The sequence below is a fragment of the Myotis brandtii genome, unplaced genomic scaffold, assembly GCF_000412655.1.
Source record: "Myotis brandtii unplaced genomic scaffold, ASM41265v1 scaffold111, whole genome shotgun sequence".
In the NCBI taxonomy this organism is placed as follows: domain Eukaryota; kingdom Metazoa; phylum Chordata; class Mammalia; order Chiroptera; family Vespertilionidae; genus Myotis; species Myotis brandtii.
In genome coordinates, this window is record NW_005353789.1 from 4,646,880 (window position 1) to 4,666,992 (window position 20,113).

The 20,113-nt window shown below is 43.1% G+C and overlaps 1 protein-coding gene across 1 annotated transcript in view; it reads right to left on the reverse strand.

Annotated features, from left to right (window-relative positions):
- Positions 1-20,113, reverse strand: part of FRAS1 (Fraser extracellular matrix complex subunit 1) — a 466,232-nt gene that overhangs the window by 51,241 nt on the left and 394,878 nt on the right. The window contains exons 48-58 of the mRNA XM_014544766.1: positions 19,354-19,478; positions 18,955-19,095; positions 16,263-16,490; positions 14,059-14,172; positions 11,576-11,726; positions 10,325-10,484; positions 9,749-9,917; positions 7,390-7,636; positions 5,547-5,891; positions 3,830-3,990; positions 3,108-3,255 (exon numbers count right to left, since the gene is read on the reverse strand). Coding sequence (XP_014400252.1) covers positions 3,108-3,255; positions 3,830-3,990; positions 5,547-5,891; positions 7,390-7,636; positions 9,749-9,917; positions 10,325-10,484; positions 11,576-11,726; positions 14,059-14,172; positions 16,263-16,490; positions 18,955-19,095; positions 19,354-19,478 — 1,989 coding nt within the window. The remainder of the gene's footprint in view (positions 1-3,107; positions 3,256-3,829; positions 3,991-5,546; positions 5,892-7,389; positions 7,637-9,748; positions 9,918-10,324; positions 10,485-11,575; positions 11,727-14,058; positions 14,173-16,262; positions 16,491-18,954; positions 19,096-19,353; positions 19,479-20,113) is intronic.

A 20,113-nucleotide genomic window follows, 5' to 3' on the forward strand; every position in this document is an offset into this window, starting at 1 on the left:
AATCTTTGAAACTTGGGTTTAGGCAAAGATTTCTTAGATACAACACTGAAAGCTTGATCAGTAATAGAAATATCAATAAGTGGAACTGCTTCAAAATAAAAGCCTATTGCTCTTTTAAAGACATTGTTAAGAGAACAAAAAAAGAAGCAGTAGATTTGGATAAAATATTTGCAAAACACAAATCTTTGTCCAGAGCCTAAAACAATACAGTAAACAATCCCATTAAAAAATGGGAGTTTTCTACAATGCTTTGCCAAAGAAGATGTATGGATGGCAAGTAAGCACCTGAAAATATCTCAATGTCATCACTCATTCACTACCCACCTACTGGAATAATGAAAACACTTCATAAAAACTGACAGCACCAAATGTTGGTGTGGATGTGGAGCAACGGGAATTCTCACACACTGCTGGTGGTAACACAAAATAGTTACAACCACTTTGGAAAACAAGCTGGCAGTTTCTTAGAAGGTTAAACACTGACCATTTGATCCAACAACTCCACTCCTAAGTATTTACTCCAGAGAAATAAAAACCTATATTCACACAAAAACCTATATGCAAATGTTATAGCCACTCTGATCATAATTGCCCAAACCTGGAAACAGCCCAAATGTCATTCAGCAGGTGAGTGGATAAACAAACGGTGGTACATCCATGCAACGGAGATTATTCAGCAGTGGAAAGAGTGAACTACTCTTATGTGCAACAATATGGATGGCTCTCAAAGGCAGTAAGTATTCTGATGGAAAGAGCAAGACTCAAGGTGCTCATATTACATTGCATTTAGACATTCTGGAAATGGCATAACTTTATGGATAGAAAATAGATCAGTGGTTGCCAGGACTCAGGATGGGTAAGAGGTTGACTAACAGGGGTGTGAGAGAACTTTGTAGGGTTAGAACTGTTCAACATTTTAAAAAATAGTTTATTGGTTTTTAGAGAAATGAAGAGGGAGAGGGAGAGAGAGAAAAACATTAATGTGAGAGCACAACATCAATCGGCTGCCTCCTACATGCCCCCTATGGTGATCAAGCCCACAACCCGGGCATGTACCCTGACTGGAAATTGAACTAGAAACCTTTCTGTGCATGAGACAATGCCCAACCAAATGAACCATACCAGCCAGGGCTGTTCAACATCTTGATTGTGGTGGTGAGCACAATACTGTCCATCTGTCAAAATTCATAGAACTGCATACAAGAAAGGATAAATTTAATTCATGTAAATTAAACCTTAATAAACCTAGCTCTAAAATAATATACCATTTTTTTGCCTGGCTGGTGTTGCTCAGTGGTTGAGTGTCGACTTATGAACCAGGAGGTCACGGTTCAATTCCTGGTCAGGGCACATGCCTGGGTTGTGGGCTTGATTCCCAGCAGGGGGCGTGCAGGAAGCAGCTGATCAATGATTCTCTCTCTTCATTGATGTTTCTCTCTATCTCTCCCTCTTTCTTCCTCTCTGAAATCAATAAAAAGATATATTAAAAAATAAAGTAAGATACCATTTTGGACATATGCATATATTTCTTTTCTCTCTTGAATGCTACACAAAACAAAAAAGTGGTTAAAATGATTGTTTCTAGGGAGTGGAACTAGAGGATTGGGAGACAGGAGTAGAAGGAAGACTTAATTTTCATAGTATACCATTTTTGTCATTTGATTTTTAAAAATATATAAATGAATAAATAATTTAAAATAAATAAAAATATTAAAGATTGCTCCGCTGGGCTGTCTGTTCCTTTTTTGGTGCCTTTTCATTCACTGTAAGAGTTTAATCGTGGACTTTATTGTCAACCATAAAAATGCTGATTAGGGTCCTTCTGCTTGAGGTGGGAGGTTTGCCTTGATCTTCTCCACCCAGCTCTAGAATCTGACAATTCTAAGTTTCATCAATTCTTCCTAAGAAGCACCTGTCCCTTCTTTTTCATCCTGTTACTTAGGTTAGGTCTTCAGTAGTGACTGACAAGTTCATATACTTGTCTCTTCATTCTTGCACATCGTCTATAGGACAATGAGTTTCCTAAGACAAAACCACACACTCCTGTGCTGATGAGAATCTGTTGCTTCCCTCTGCTTATCGATTCCTTATGTTAGAACGTAAGATTCTTAGAACTTGACTCCAATCTATCTTTCCATTTCATTTCCTTTTATTCACCTCCTACTGGATTCAAAGCACAAGTAAGCATCTCACTGTTTTCCAAATATACACCTTTCAAAATTTTATGCCATTATACCTATTATATCTGTTTATTTGACAAAGCTTTCTCGTATTATCCATTAGGTAAATTACTATCACACCTGAAGACTCAGCTTAAATATCAGATTTCCTTCGTGAAATCTTCTATGATTCTTCCACACAAAGTTACTGTTCAGTCCCATCTACTCAGATAGCACTGGATTTACAGCACTGTCAGGCCATTTATCATACTAGAGGTCCAGTGGACGAAATTCGTGCACTCGCTGGGGAGTCCCTCAGCCTGGCCTGTGCCCTCTCGCAGTCTGGGAGCCCTCAGGGGATGTCCGACTGATGGCAGCTGGACATCCTTAGCGCTGCCACAGAGGCAAGAGAGGCTCCCACCACCGCCGCTGCACTCTCCAGCCGTGAGCCCGGCTTCTGGTTGAGCGGCGTTCCCCCTGTGAGAGCACACTGACCACCAGGGGGCAGCTCCTGCATTGAGTGTCTGCCCCCTGGTGGTCAGTGTGTATCATAGGATCGGTTGTTCCACCATTCGGTCGATTTGCATATTAGCTTTTTATTATATAGGATATCCTAACTTTTCAGTTTAAGGGTCTGATCCCCCAACTAGACATTGAACTTCTTGAGGACATGGCCCAACCAAGGCTTAAACATTTTTTGTGTATCTAGCAGAGTGCCAGAAACATGAACAATTATTTCTTTCTCCTATTTCTATGTAAATGTGTACATGCAGGTCCTTGTACACACACAGATATAACAGACATATGCACACATACATACACATGCACTTACACACACATACTCACATTTCTTGAGTGAAATGTGAATGAGGTCCAATGCATACATATGGAAGTTAAGGAAAAAATAGAACTATAGTCAGCCACCAGCTGGCAGCCCCAATCTCTTACCATCCTGGAATGTGTCATTAATGGCAATGACAGCTTGGAAAGGTTTAGTCAGTTCGGCCCCTTGTGCTGAGCTGAGGAAAACCACAAATGTCTCCAGCCCTTCAATTGCTGGATACTGAGTGTCATCTAAGATTGTCAAGGTGCAATACTAGGAGAAAAAACAGGATGTTAACTAGATTTACTGTGGTGATTGTCTTCAATATATATAGACATTGAATCATTACATTGTACACCTGAAACTAATATAGTGTTATATGTCAATTACATCTCAATTTAAAAAATGATTTTTAATTAAAAAAAAAGAAAAATTCAAGTAAACCTTACAGAATGCCAAACACATAACACCCATTTATTTTGGGAAATTAGGACACAGGCAACAACTTGTCTTTCTTTGGTGGTCTTAAACGCAGTTTCTTTTTATCCATAAAATTACACTCTTTTTATTACACACCCTTAGGTGTTTTGTTTCTAGATATTTAGATCAAACAAATGCAGTTTCTATCCTAAATCCGTGGTGCTGGATGTAAGATGGTGAAAACATCACTTGAAGAGTTTTGTAGAAGATCCCTCTAAGTTTGTTCTCTTGATTGTATGTTTGTGTTTTTGAAGAAAGGGAAGATAGTAATATTGCAAGTGGAGTTTAGTGTCCTCCAGAGAGTCTGGAGAGCAGACTAGATACCACATTAACAGACTCATCCAGCCTTTCACGGCTGTATGCTCACCTGCTCAGTGACACCTGGTCCGAATTCCACCTTCCTAGAGCTGGGAACATAGTCGACTCCTGGAGTGGCAGAAGCTGGGTCTGAGGGACGCGTAGCACACCAGACAGATGTGAAGGTCGAAAGGTCAGTCCCATGGCGGATAACTGGGATCTTCACTGCTCCTGAAATGAGATTCATAGATTCCCAAGGTCAACCTTGACCCAGAAAATCAATGGTACTTTTCCAACATGTTCTCTTTCTCAGCAGCAGCAGTTTTATCCTGCTGGCCTGTCTACTCTAACCTCAGCGATGCTTGGTGCTCCCTCTGAGGAAGGCTGAGGTATCACCCTCCTTCTTTTTGCCAACACTGAGATTAAGAGCAGACCTAGAGGAGGGTCTCATGCAGGTTGTGCTGGAAAGTAGCCCTTAGGGGAGAATGTTTTTGTGGCTTCATAAAGGAGACTGCTCACAGAAGAACAATGAACTGTAGGGGGAAGGATCCACTGGAAAACATTTCAAGCCTATATAGGGAGAAGAAATTCAGACGAGCGCCTCAGGGATGAGCTAGAAAATAGTCAATTAAGGAAGAACCAGCTATGGGACTCTATGGGGCCTGAAGCTGAATGTTCCTAATTAAATGTTCCAAACTGGTTTGATTTCCCCATTTTATCTGAGTGGTGCACACATCATTACTTAAACCATATGTGCTTATTGCTTATCTTAGGAATGAAACTCATTTTCTGGTCCATTGTGACATCATACTTCATAGGGTCCTAATGATATACATGTAGATTTTTAGCTGTTTTCACAATCAAGGTGAGAGCAAAGCTACATGAAAACCCATCAGTCACATTTTTCTAGTCAGTTGTGAAATGACATTAGTCATGACTGAGCATTTGGTGTATGGCAAAGGAAGTGGCATTGTAGAAAGGTCTGGGCTCTAAATCCAGCTCTGGCATATTAACTGCTTGATATCTGATGATTTATTTAATCTCTCTGAGTCTCCATTTGCTCTCCTCTATAATGTCATCTCCTCTACAGAAGATTAAGTGAGAATGCATGAAATGCATGTTGCTCAGTACCTGGCATTCCATAAGTACTCAAGAAGATCAGTTCCCACTGTCCCTCAGAATATCACCTTCAAAGAGGTGAAGGACCTTGGTCAAGTGGCTCCTATCAGTAGATACTTCTCCCAGCTGCTGCCCCTCTGGTAGTATGTCTGCCAGCAGCATGCGGAGGACCCCTGTGCAGCCAGGAGAGGGAAGGAGCCTGGGTGGAAAAATCTGCCCACTGACTGCTTTGGGCTGTAGTAATATGAATGAGCAAGTTCCACTTGTGAAGACACTGACATTTTAGAATGTATTTGTTTTAGCAGCGAGAAGTATACGAAATCACTTACCTCTATTCTCAACAGATCTCATTCCCCTCCTTTGCAAGCCAAAATGCTTAGCACCATGCCTTCCCCCTCGACCACAGAGGTCAACCAATGACTGTAAGCCAGATCCCTCCCTTCCATCAGTAATCAGAGAAAGAAAAGTGATTCTTTACTACCTCCCATTCTTGGTTGTAATGCCTAGCATTATATAATGTCTCGGACCAACAGTGATGTCACTGAGGAATGGCATTATCCTCAATTATATCCTTAATTGTCTTAAGGATACTCCCAAACCTGAGAGGAAATCATTCAAGAAAGAGATCAAGAGATGGTTGATGGAACCCCAGAGATGCTCTCTGTTACCTGCATCCTCACTGACAGTGAAAGCCGTGTTGCCCAGGGACACAGTGGAGGCATCATTGGGACCACTGATGAGCACCTTGGCCGATGACACCCTTCCGATGCGGGCATTGTCAGAAGCACCTGCCAGGGCAATCTCAAACACTTCTTCCTCTTCATATTCGCTGTCATCAATGAGCATGACGTCACAGGTGGACATGGTGACACCAGGCCCGAATATCACACGACTGTCAGCAGACCTCCCTCTAGATTTAAAATCAGAGCCCGATTCTAGAGCGTAGAGGCTACTTCCCATAGCTGAGTTAGGGATGGTATAGCAAATCACAGACACAATGCTGCTTGCATCCCCTGAAATACAAAATGGCAAGAAAACCAAAGCATTTGAATGAGTGCTTCTCAAATTCTAAAATCTCTGATAAATTAGTGAGCTTGGTTCCCTCTGACATATTCCATCATTATTCGTGTTCACACTCTGGCATGAAACCTTCCTGCATTGCAGTCTCTTTTGAGCTTATGAAATAAACCACTTGAGGATTTAATATACCCCAGGTACTTCACCAAACAGCTTAAAATGGATTTCCTAGTCTGTGAATTTTGTGCTCTGTTAATTCACAAGACTCACTGCCCACCATCTAAGACCACAGCGGGTGGAAAGATAAGAGACATATTTGGTACTTTAAGTAGCAAAGTAATTGTGTCCTGAAGGTAGTGCTACGGGCGCAGTTCACTGCCTTTCTGAATAAACTTCTGTACTTTAACTCCCAGGGAAAAACAAGCTTCTTTTAAAAAGAGAAAAACAAAACAAAATAAAACCCACCTTTCTGTACAAATGCCTTTACTTATTAATGCTGCCACTGCCCTGAGTGACGGCCTATTCTGGGCCCATTTGCTGGTCCAGAGCAATCGGTGGGACTTGCTTGTTTTCCAAGTGGCACCTCCAAGGGTTTGCAATATTTACAGTGTTTGTTACACTAACACCCAGCCAGCACATTCAATAAAAAACCTGACATCAGCCCTATTTGGTTTGGCTCAGTGGATAGAGCATCAGCCTATGGACTATAAGGTCCCGGGTTCGATTCCAGTCAAGGGCACAAGACTGGGTTGCCTTGATCCCCGGTGGGGAGTATGCAGGAGGCAGCCAATCAATGATTCTCTCATCACTGATGTTTCTATCTCCCCCCCCCTCTCCCTTCCTCTCTGAAATCAATAAAAATATATTTTAAAAAATCACAAAGAAAACAAACAAACAAAAAACAAACAACCCTGACATTGTTACTTATAGTTGTTGTGTGGCTTTGAATGAAGATTTAATTCCCATGTATTTTAAAGTCTCAATGTTGTGCAATAATAAATCCATATAATCTTTAGTTTGATTTTTAGCCCCTCAAGAACTGACCTTTACTTTTTACATGCAGTTTACTTCTCATTGGAGCTCTATATGTGACTCTCACGGAAGGAAATCTTTAAACACATATCTTTCAAGAACTAAGATGGGAAATCAGTTTTTACAAACTGTAACTTCCCTTTTTGATCAAGGTTACGAAACATTGTAAGAATCAGTTAAGAATCCCGAGTACATGAATATTTGCAAGACCAAATATAAAGTGTTTTAGTCCCGTTAAAGAATAAATGGGTGTGCTAACAGCCTGAGCTACCAAGAGAAGCCTCTGATAGAACTCACTGGGTAGGATCTTTATCAGGGCTGTGCTGGGGGTTTAAATGAGTTAATACATGTAAAGTACTTGCACATCTGAGTTAATATGGTACATGAGCACTTGGCACATAAATAGGACTCAATAAACGTTAGCTATTACAAAGCTCCTTGTCATTTTCGGCGCCAACAGACCTTTTCTTTCAATAGGTGCAAACAGAAAACCAGCGCTCTCGTTGACCCGGTAGGTCTTCTTATCAAACTCTAATGTGGGTTCGTCCTCATTGTCATTGATAATGACCTTCGCCTGGGTGAACTCCCCTAGTAGGGCGTATGCTGGCATGCTGAGCTCCACGGTGAAACTCTCCACCTTCTCAAACACGTCATCATCGTTGATGACAATGGTGCAGGATTTGGTGTCCTCTCGCTCATCAAACTGCACCTGTCACAAAGGAAACAACAAGGAGTTAAGCTGTGCCTCAGCTTCCCCTGCTCTGCTCCCCCAGAAGGCCATGGGCAGAGAGGGCCCAAGTCCGGCGAGCACTGAACGAAGCAGCTGGTTCTTCTAGCCCCAACTTTCTGCTGTATCACCTGGAACGCAAGGCTACCTCTTCCCGTTCTTCATCTGCAACTGGACTGATTTATTGTATAGGGACATGGAGGGTGAAGACATCCCCTCCCATTTAGTGACTGTATTAAAACATGTGGGTAACTGTTCATATCCTGTTTTATTAACTCACTTGAGCAAGAGTCATTTGATTACTTAGTCCCCCTTCTATTTGTGGCAAGTTTAACTGGAAAGATCTTTGAACCTGGAATGTGAAGTTCTAGGCTGAAGTTCTGTTTTTTTTGTGTTTTTGTTTTTGTTTTTTTAGTTTCAAGCTGGGTCAGGCTTTGAAACTTTACATACATCAGTTTATTTTAAAACACTGAACAAATGCAAGATATTATCCTATTACCATTATTATATTATTGTACAATTAAAACTGACATAGAATCTCAGCTTACTGTATAATGACGTTTGAATTCAGAAAAAGTTACATTGAGAAAAAACCAGACTGAATTTTAACTTTATATTTGACTAAATCCTTTGCAAATGAAACCTATAATGTGAGTACATTTAGCCCGGTACAAAGGAGATAAATTATTATATATGCACTTAATTGTAAACTTACAGGGATATATGGTGCTTCTACTTTACCCAAAAATAAAAGAGGAAGATAAAACCTTCAAATGGAATCAGGGCTCTGGATCTGTTCAAAATTGAAAGGGTAGGGAATGGGCTTGGAATATACTTTGTGTAAACAGAAACAAAGGAAACATGTAAAAATAGTCATAAACCTCTGAAAACACATAATTTTCATCAAAAGAAAATTGCCATTACTATCTAATCAGCTAATCAAATTTTTACTAAACACATTTCAAAACACTCCCAACTAAATGAAACACTCCACAAATCTCTATTTAAGACCTAGAACACACTTCCTTTTATCTTTCCCTGAAAAATAGGCATATATACCTCTTTTTATCATTTGTTAAGACTCTTCTAGTTCCTCATTTAAATCTGACATGAGCGGCCTTAGCTTAGTTCTGCTGACATGACTCAAAGAGAGTCCACTCCTCTTTATGGTTCCTGTTACTTTATGTTGCCATAAGAATAATGAAGTTACTTTGAAAAAACATTTAATCAATACCTAATAAGTGCCAGGCATTGTGCCATACATAAAAGATGACAAAAACAGGGCATTCTGCCATCAAGGAGCTTACTATTTAAGTCCCCTCCTTTCTCTTTTGCTTTCATTCTCTCCTTTTTCTTTCTCTCACTCCACCCTGACACTGATTAACACCACGGCTCTATATAGAGACGACAAATTTATCTCCCTACCCAGAACTCCTCTCTGTACTCCCTACCGATGTATATAGCTGTCCACTGATGGCTCTAAGGCAACTCACACTCACCATGTTCAAAGCAAAGTCAAGATCACCCCCTCACCAAACCTGCTCCTCTATGTGTCCCCTCCCAGCAAGGGGCATCATCATCCACTTTCCCTTCTGCCCCACTATCTAATCCACTGCTTAGTCCTCTCGATTGATGGCTTCCTCATCAGTTGAATCCACCCACTTCTCTCCCCCTTCACTTTATAACTGCAGCTTAAGCTCCCATCATCTCTCACCCAGCTCATCCAAAAGCCTCCCAACTGGTCTCCCCACACTCCGTCCCTTCAGGTAAAGAAGATGGAGAGAAAAGGTTAGAATTCTGAAGGCTGAGTGTAGAACATGATGCCTTGGAGACTTTTTTTTTGGTCACGAAGCAAAATGTAGACTGAGAAGCTACACATAACTTAAGCTTCGGCAGTTAGAATGTCAATGGAGTTTAGGCAGGCCATGAAGAACAAAGTACTGTGAGAATCAAGGATAGGAAAATTACTGAGGAAAGCTGCCAATGGAAAGGAAGGGGGGAATAACAGAAAATTGGAAGGTGCCACAATAGACTACAACCTCGTCACAGTCCTTGCAGGCAGTTCAGGAATCAGAGGCCCTCTCGCCCACTTACCTGGCCAGCATACTCCACGTAGTCCTGCTGCCCAGGCTGGGAGCTGACCCTGGAGCTGGAGCTGGCGGTGCCTTGTTCCGTGTGACACAGAACTATGGCGTATTGGTTCAGGTTCCCAGTCCTCTGCACTGTGACGCTGACAGACCCCGCCTTCTCACTGACATTGTAGCTACAAACACACAAAATAGTCATCTCTGAAATTCTGCCCCTGGGTTGTGAAGAATCTGCTAGTTCAATGCCAGTGTCTTCTGGTTACTTATATCCTGGTTTTACTGCTGAGTAGCTATGCGACTTTGGGCAAGTAACCCTCTTTCGGTCTCTACTGCTTTGTTGTTGCAGGGGCAACAATAGTATTCATCTCATAAATTCAAAGTATTAAGGTGATGTAGGTCAAGTGCTTAGTTCAGTGCCTGATACATACAGTATACAAGAAATACTTGGTATAATTATTATTTTTATTATTGTTATCACCACCCCCTCATCAGATGACTACAGCTGACCCACAGAGTGCTTTGCCCAGAATCCTCTGCTTGCCTGACTCCTTTCTCAAGAATGAAGACACAATGACGCTTGTACCTAGCATGTTTAAAGCTGATGAGGGACCACTGGATGTGGAAGACATTGTCTCTGACCACGTTGGGTTTACTGTCTTTCACCAGAAACTGAAAACTATCCATCATCTCATGGATCTTCTCCTCATGCAACACGTAACGAATCAACCCCAAGTTCACATCCTCTGTGAGAAAAAAGACACAGTGTGTTAGCCCGGGGTTACAAAAACAGCCTCATAGCTGTGCACACTGACACACTCAGTCATTCTTCTAATGGGTCATGGACAGAACATGTGTTCCCAAGAACAAAAAGGGGTAATAGTCTTAGAAATTACTGCTTCTGCCAGATGCAAAAATAAGATCCTGTAGCTCCATGTGACAAAAAGCTATCTTCATGTACAGGAAATACACTATGCTGTTGTAAATGAGAACTTCCAGGTCTTGTCAAAAAGACACTTCACTAAAGGTCTATGGAATGTTAGCGGCGGATCTGAGAGCTGACAGAGAAAAGTCTTCAACCCCATCCTCTGTGTGCATATGCTCATATCCACACTACTTCCTTCTAATAAGGTTCCTTGGAAGGCATGTGTTACTAAGAAAAGCTAAGGTTGGACTGAAACAGCCCCCACACAAGGCACAGGTAACATGGGCTAGGAGAGCACAGAAGACCGAGGACAGAGAGAAAAAGGAAATACGGCACATGAGTCATAACAGGCAGTTTCTCGTAACTGCTCCCAATGAAGCCCTTCCTCAGAAGTCAGCTAGATTCTAGAAGACCCCAAGGGGCGTCTGGGAAACTAAATTACAAAATGGTCTGCCTGATATGATTCAAAGCAGGAAAACATTTCTGTTAAGGAATCTGCCCACATTGATTTTAATTTCTTTGCTGAAGACTTTAAAAAATATCCATAACCCTTAGAGAACAAAAAACAAACCACACAGGATCACGGATCTTTCATAAAGCCTGGGGGCTGTTTTTGTGGTTTCTTTTTAAAGAAGACCGAGCATTGACATGATCCCTTCCAGAAAACCTGGCCAAAACCTAAAGCAATTTGGGAGCTGAGGAAGCATGGTAAAGGTGATTTTTTTGGGGGGTGGGGGGTGGGGAGAGGGAGTGGGGACATAACTCAGAGTAACAGGAAAAAAGTCAGAGACGTAAAATTCTAAAGTTGGATGGTTAGACATTAAAAGACTGTATGTTTGTATGTAGGTTACTTAGGGGTGAGAGGGGTCGTAGAACAGATTCCTCCCATTTCCCAGCTCCCCGAGGCCCCACCCTGTGTGAAGGTCACAGCAGCTCGGCCAGGCTGCAGCTTGTTCTCCACGTGGCCATGCCTGGGGCCCGTAGCGATCTCATAGACAAGTTGCAGGTCTTCCGTGTCCGGGTCCAGGGTCAGCAGTTCTTTCTTGGTGATCAAGTTGGTTGCCTGGAATAGAAACCCATTAAATTTAACTCCTGTTGTGGGAATAAAGCAAGAACAAGACCCAGTGACTCAGATTTAATTCAGCTCAACAATGATTGACTGAGTGCATTTACTGCACAGAAAACTCTGTCAGTATTGAAGAGGCTGTACGGATAAAAGCCAGCCGGCCTCTGCCCTCGATGTGTTCACACCATTGGCAAAGAAAGGCTGATAAGCAACGTAGCTGTGGCAAGAGCTATATCGGGAAATAAACAAAAAAAGAGTGCTATGCACTTTTTTGGGAGTGGGAGAGATAATTCCAGCTGAACTGGGGCAGAAGAGATTTGAGATGGTGGAATTTGAGCTTGGCCTTTAAAGAAGGTTGGGACTTTGAAAGAATGATACAACACAGGAAAGACGGCCACTCCTGAAAATACAGGAGTCAAATGCAATGCTTGCAAGTGAGTAAGATATATATGATACCCCAATTTTGCCCAAATATACTGCCTATATTTTAACTCACTCAAAAAATATTTAGAGAGAATCATTGATCGGCTGCCTCCAGCATGTTCCTACAAGCCCACAACCCGACCGGGCATGTGCCCTGACTGGGAATTGAACCAGGACCTCCTGGTTCCTAGGTCAATGCTCAACCACTGAGCCACACCGGCCAGGCCTTAACTCACTCAAAAAATATTTAATGAGAGCAAAGGTTTGAGAGAAAAAAGGGCTGGTCTATAGTATTAAATGTTTTTAGCTCTAGGAAAGTAAGGACATGTAAGTGACCTTTGGACTTGACAAAATAGAGGTCATTGGTGACTCTGACAAGAGTCCCTGCAGTAGGGTAGGGGTGGGAAGTAGAATTGCGGAGAGTTTAGAAGAGAGTGAGATGGTTCTGAATATGGAAAAAAAAAATAAATGAAATAGGGCAAAAGAATTGATGCTAATTTTGTTTGATATATTTTAAAAATTCTGATAAGTTTGGTGGAAAGCTATAGCATAACACCTACATATAAAAGCATACCTTGTTTTATTGTGCTTCTCAGGTGCTGTGTGTTTCAGAAACTGAAGGCAAGACCCTCCACCAACAAAAAAGGTTATGACTCTCTTTACTGAGATACCCGCTTTATTGCAATGGTCTGGAACTGAACCCACAATATCTCTGAGGGATGCCTATACTACCAACTAATCAGCTCCATAGGGAAGAGAAAATCTACGTCTTAGAGGGAAAACCACAGGCAAAAGAAAGAAACCAGTTCTCAAACTCAACTCAAGAACTGTGTGTGTTTGGGTGGGGACAGGAATTTAATGCTAGACATGGCTATGGCATATCTTAAAATGACCAAATTGGACTTTAGGAGAAGGAGAATGAAATTTCTAAAGTATTCCTCTGAGGACATTCACCCACAAAAACACTTCCTTCCCATTAATGGCATATTCCAGATATGTCCCCAAATCTATCTTTCCCTTCTTCTAGTTAACAAACTTTTAGCTGGGCACCTGGCTAATCAGCTAGACACTCTATCTCCCAGCCTCCCATGCAACAGATGAGCCCATATGACCCATTTCTTGCCAAAATAATATGAGTGCAAGAGATGTGTTTAATTTCTGTACTACTTGCTTAAAATATATCCCTTGCCCTTGCCATGGGTAGTGTTGCTAAGTGGTTAGAGGATCAGCCCGCACACTGAAGGGTATTGGGTTTGATTCCTGGTCAAGGGCACATACCTGAGTTTCTGGTTCACTCCCCACCCATAGGGGCACATGCAGGAGGCAACCAGTCAATGTGTCTCTCTCACATCGATGTTACCCTCTCTCTCTCCCCCCACTCCCTTCCTTCCTCTTTTCATTCCTCCTTCCCTCCTTCCCTCCTCCCACTCTCTCTGAAAAGCAATGGGAAAAATATCTTCAGGTGAGGATTAAAATATCTATATATTCCTTGCTCTCTACTTTTCTATTTTCCTCTTCCCATGGACTAAAATACTGATGACTAACTGAAGAGATTAGGGTAACTCCAGTCAACGGCTACAAGCCAGTAATGGCAGAATGGCAAGAGAGAAGGAACCTGTGCCTCTGAATCATCACGCAGAGCCCTGGACTTCCACCCTGGATGTGAGGGGGAAAACACCTGCTATTTTGTTTGAGCTACTATATTTTGGGAGCCATTGTATAAGAACATGTTAAACTATATACAATCTGAATCAAACCCATGAAGCTCTCCAATCTCAGGAATATCAGCTTACTTAGGGAGGAATAAACATGACTTGAGCTAGAGTTCTTAGTCATAATCTATCGTCATGTTCAAGGCTACTGTCCAAGCTGGTTAGTGTGGAACTGGCCGATGGAGGGGCCTTACCTTGCCATCCACACGCTCCAGCCACTGGAGCCCCAGGTTTGTGACAATTCTCGGAGTGCTGTCGTCCACTGGGAGGATGTCTACTCGGAACTGCTGAGGCGCTGCTGTGATAATCTGGGGGGGAGGTGGGGGGAGCCAAAAAAACTCATCATTCACAGACATCGAACTGTCAGGTCTGGAACCCTGAAATCAGTTGACACTTCAGAGTGGGAGCTAAGCCGGTTTCCACCACTTGCTAGCCCTTGGCCCGAGACTTAGGGAGAATACTGCCTGCTAAAGGGCACTATACGAAGGAAAGCGAGAAACCAGGGGCACCGGGCTGGGATTTCACCTGCCATGGAAGCTGACGTTTACACACCTCTGCATGGAGTAAGTTCAACGTTACCCTGAGGTGAAACAATAAGCAAAACATTTTCCTTTCAATAACTCTTGTTAAATCTTTCCTGAGAGGCAGAAGAAAACCATCATTAAAATGTTAATGTCAAAGTCTCCAGGTGGAACTCTGCCAGATGTAGAAAGAGGTTTCCTGGGAAGAGATTTTTCTCCCCCTCCCCCCCTTTTTTCAGTGAGCTATCCATATGGGGAAAACAGAAGAAGAAATTAAGAATAAAATATTTGTGTCAATGGGGGAAAAAGGAGACTTATGTAATACTTTAAACAAGAAAGAATTTAAATAAAAAAGAATAAAATATTTGTGGACATAATGAAAAGAAACTTTGGTTTATAATTTCAATCTCACTTAGACCGATCCACACAACACAGACGCGGCACCTCCCTGTTCGAGGGGAAAAGGCGGCTGCCACGCAGGGCAGCAGATGCTGGCTTTTCAACCTTCTACCACCTCCTTGTAAGCAATTTCCATTTGTAAAATAACAGGGTCCCTCTGGAGACCTGCAGTGACCTTTGATGTTTATCGGAGAGGTAGCCCTCTTGCTGATTTATCCTGAAATCTTTTTTCTCTTCTGAAGGTCACACTAAGTGGGAGCAGCTGCAGTGCAGGAGGGAGAATAAAAGCGATGAGCCCCCAGGGGGGTGATGCATCGCAGACCCCGCAGTGGCAGGGGAATCCTGACTCTTCGACCCACCGAGAACGACCTTTTCACAGGCTGTCGGTCTCTAAAGGGTGCAGGAAGACCTTGCTTCCACGAAGGAACCATCCCCATTCATCACCGAAGTCTGAAAGGGACTGTGCAGGACGGAGCTGACCCTGCTGTAATCCTTGAAGGATGGTCGGGTGTGACGATATAGCTCACTCAAACTGCTTCTGCGGAGTCAGAGACAGACGCCTGTGATGTAGGAGTCCGTGCCTACCTTTTACCTGGGTTGCAGTTATTCCCAGCAGAGGGTGTGGGACTGCAGGACACCAGGCTAAGAAGGAATGAGTAAAAATAGCAGGAAAGGTAGTGCAGGGGCTGTCTTAATGTTTCTTCCAGACGCCTGGATATCAGAAGGGAACAATTCTCTCAAAGTAATAAAGCTGAATGGCTGCATGACCTCAAGACAAAAGTCTTTACCTGTTTCCCTTGCTGACCCTAAAATGATGACACAGATGATGATGACAGCCAGTCGGTTGGATGTTCCTGTGTACGGCACTGGGCTAAGTGCTTTACATACATCACGAAGGTGGTATCGTCCCCATTTTAGAGATAGGGAAGCTGAGGCTTAGAAAGGTTAAATGACTTGCAAAGTCACTCAGCCAGTCGGTGACAGAGCTAGAATTTAAATCAGTGTCTTTTGGATGAAGAAACCGCACTCTTAGCCATTGCTATTCTTCATGAGACTAAGAAACTTTGGCTGACTGAGGGGACATATAAGAGAGCAAGACAATCTAGAACCATATGAAATTAGTAAAAAAAAAAAACACAAACAGATGAAAGAAAAATGACAGGAAAGGAGAAATAATAACAGAATAATAACAATACCTATCAACTTCTATTGAAAGTGCTCATAATTTGCTAACAGTGTTAAGTACTTACTATTGATTATCTCTTTGAACCCTCGTCTAATTGAAGCTGATGATGATTATTGTATCCATTTTGCAGATGACAAGAGGAGGCTTAGAGGAGCTAAGTGATTTGCTGAAGGCCCACTGATAAGTGACAGAACAAGAACTAAAACAAGGCTATCCTTGGCCTTGATATGCCATGTTGTGGACAACCTCTGGCATGTTCTGCTATGCCTTCCTCTCTGTTGTTTCCCCTCACCTCTTTCCCTCCTTCCTCAATAATAAAGAAGGGGTTCGTCCCATCAGCAACAGTGAAGGTGAACCAGTCTTTGAGGGAGTTGCTGCCATCGTGGCTGTAGCTGACTCGGTTCTGGTAGACGTCCTCCATGGTGAAGGTGGAGATGAACTGGAAATGCTGCCCATTGGTGGTTCGCTCGATGCTGCCATGACGCGGGGGCTGCACAATGGTGAACGTGACAGACTCAGCCTGTGGAGGAGGCAAAAAGCAAGAGGAGAAGGGACTTCTTAAGGGAAACCAGATGTGTCAGTGATGGCCAACAGGTGGTCAAGTGTAGCCAAACCTAGAGACATTTATAAAATAAGAACTGCATTTTTTATGGCTATCAAAAATAAAACTAAGGAGGTAAATTATATTGGTAACTATAATTGAATTTATATTCTGATGCCTTCAGTTGTAAGACTAAGGCATTTATATTTGTCCTTTGGGGGGGGTCAAAAAAAAAAAAAGCCTGAATCTTTAACCTCTCCCAGGATGATAGGAACTAGACCTTTAAAAATTATTCATTTCTTTTCCATCCATTTCCCCCCACTTCCCAAAACTCTTATATCCAGAATCCCATATGCATCAGAACAGAAATTTATTTCCCATTTCTAGTCACTGCTTCTAGGGCAGGGGTGGGCAAACTTTTTGACTTGAGGGCCACAATGGGTTCTTAAACTGGACCGGAGGGCCGGAACAAAAGCATGGATGGAGTGTTTGTGTGAACTAATATAAATTCAAAGTAAACATCATTACATAAAAGGGTACGGTCTTTTTTTTTTTTAGTTTTATTCATTTCAAACGGGCCAGATTCGGCCCGCGGGCCGTAGTTTGCCCACGGCTGCTCTAGGGCGACACATAGAAGCAAAAATAAAGAGGTAGAAAACCCTGCTCAAGACTTTCCAAAGATTTCCCACCAACGTAGAATAAAATGAAAAGGCCTGACTGGGCCAACCAGGCCCGTTGTGACCTGGTCCTAGGACTCCTCTCTGGGCCCGCTCTTCCCCTCTCCTGCTTGTTTAGGTTCCCACCTCTTGGCCTCTTGTTGTAACTCAAAAGTTCTAAGCACACTTGACCCCAGGGCCTTTGCACTCTGGTTCTTCTGCCCAGGGACTGAGGCTCCCAGATGACTGCATAGCTTGCTCTTCTGCTTCATATCTCTGCTCCTCAGAGAAGCCTTCCCTGCCCACTCTGTCTAACATAGCACAATCTCTTATCTTCTTTAGCTTGCTTTAGTTTTATTCATAGCACTTACAATATCTGACATGGTATTACATGTTCTTTCTTTATTGTCTGCCTTCCTCAACAAAGGTTGAAAACTCCCTAAGGCTGGAACTTTATGTGTTTTGTTCACGGCTCTGTCCTTCAGGTCTAGAGCAGAGCCGGCACAGGTACGTAATGAGTATTTGCTGAAAGAGTGAACAGATGAATGAATGAGCGCTGGCAGAGGGTAGAGTGCACATAGAACTAATTAATAATTGCTGTGGTACTCTTATGGGAGCTAAATTGTGCCAGAAGGTTACATGCTTTTATCTGAAAGCATCATGAGAATGAGAGTTCTATCTCTACAGGCTCTGTTTTACTGTATAAAGCCTAGTTCTCTGAGGATGCCTAAATTGTAATAATTAGTTGTCATCCAGAGAAGTCTGAATGAAGAAAATTAAAAAAAGAGAAAGATCTATTTTGTCAGCTTCTTTAGTTCATTAGATTCTACATATAAGTGAAATCATGTGATCAATGCAACAGACATGATTCTCAGAGGGAAGTGGGGTTGGCGGAGGAGGGGTGGGAAGAGATTAACCAAAGAACTTATATGCATACTAGAGACTCGGTGCATGAGATTCGTGCACTCGGGGGGTTCCCTCAACACAGTCCGGGACCGCTTGGGGATGTCTGACTGACCGCTTAGACCCAATTTAGCTCCCACAGGGAGCGGGCCTAAGCTGACAGTTGGACATCCTTAGCACTGCCGCAGAGGCAGGAGAGGCTCCCGCCACTTCCACTGCGCTCACCAGCCGTGAGCCCGGCTCAGGGCTTCTGGCTGAGCAGTGCTCCCCCTGTGGGAGCACACCAACCACTAGGGGACAGCTCCTGTGTTGTGTGTCTGCCCCCTGGTGGTCCGTGTACATCATAGCGACCGGCCGTTCCCCCGTTCAGTCAATTTGCATATTAGCTTTTTATTATATAGTACATGCATAACCCAAGGACATAGACAATAGTGCAGTGAAGGCCTGCGAGGGGGCAGGAGCAGGGTGGAGGGGATCAATGGGGGAAAAATGGTACATCTATAATACTTTCAACAATAAAGAAAATTAAAAAGAAAAGAGGGAAAGATATATAGGTGCCATAAATCCTTGTTCATGCTAATAAGGAATAATTTCCTATAAATCATGATAAAAATTCAGCATGTTAAAAAGATTGTTGCATGTAATCAGGGGAGAGGGTGAACATACTTGGGGTTTCAGAAAGGGTTTAAAAGCAGTTTGATGCAAATGTATTCACTTCCTATTTTTCGGAGGGCTGTGGTCTCTTCAGGTTTTTAGTCCTTCAAGGATACTTGTTCTAACCTCACCGCCCTGCCCTCCCCTTGGGATGCTCAGTCACAAAGCAACCACTGGACTCACCAGATCAGCTTCTCATTCAGCCAGAGAACCCAGGGGCACGTTCTTACCTCTGTATCTGCATCCACGGCCTTGAGCTCAAATTCCGTGATGGTCTTCCTCACGCCCTCCTGCACCCGCATCCCCACATTCTGTACAACGGGCAGCGAGTCATCCACAGGGCGAATGGTGATGTGGAACGTCTGGGTCACCTAGAATGGCAGACATGTGAAGACCAGAGAGACACAGGCCCCCAGCCCCACCCAAGTAGAAGGTAAGTGCCCTCTACTTTCTCCTTCACACCATCCCTCACATGATGGACTGACCAGGAACCCAAAAATGAATTCTCTTGGACAAGACCCCCGGGGGCTGTCAGAAGCCGCCTGACCTTGGCTGAGAGCAGAGGGAAGTGAAGTTCAGACAGCACCAGCCGCCGTGCAGATGCTAAGGGAATCCAGTTCCTCACCTACCTCATGGACTCCATCCGAGAGCGTGAAGCTGAAGGCATCTGAATGGCTCTCGGACTCACTGGAGTGGACATACTGAACGTTTCGTGAAGCCAGGTCAGCCTGAGTAAAAGAAGTGATCAGGATACCTGGCGAAAGGGGAGAAGAGAAACAGAGAAAGGATGTAAAAATGCTCGCCATACTTCTGAGGCTGGGGAAACGTCATATGCTCGCTAGATAGAGTCCTTGGCATTTGTCACCTAGCATTTATGTGCTTCTCCCTGAGACCTGGTGTTAGAGTTGTTTGCCTACTTTTTTTTCTCCAACAGCATATGTTCTGTGGGAGCACATGTGAACGTAATTATCCAGGCTTCTACTATGTGCCAAGTCAGCAGCAGGTGCTCAATAAATGTTACTCTCCTTTCTCGTGGGGCTTATGCATGCAGGTCAAATCTGTGAAAGGTAGAGACAGTGCCTTATTCTCTAAATTCTTCTCTCTTAAGTTTTATATTCCCCCATAGTCTCATAGCCCTTTCTGAGAAACCTATCCTAATTTTTAATATTGTGCAATGGGAACACTGGACTAATAGGGCTTGCCTAAACCATAGCCTTGTTTCTGTGATTGGTGGGGCTTCCCCAGCCTCCACAGATTCATTGGAAATTCTTCAAGGTCCCTTTCCAGGTCTGTGATTCTAGCTTCTCATATACCATGTCGGCCAGGCTGACAGTAGACTTACTGCATGACTCTGGGCTTTGGGCAATCATTCTATATCAACTCTAAAAC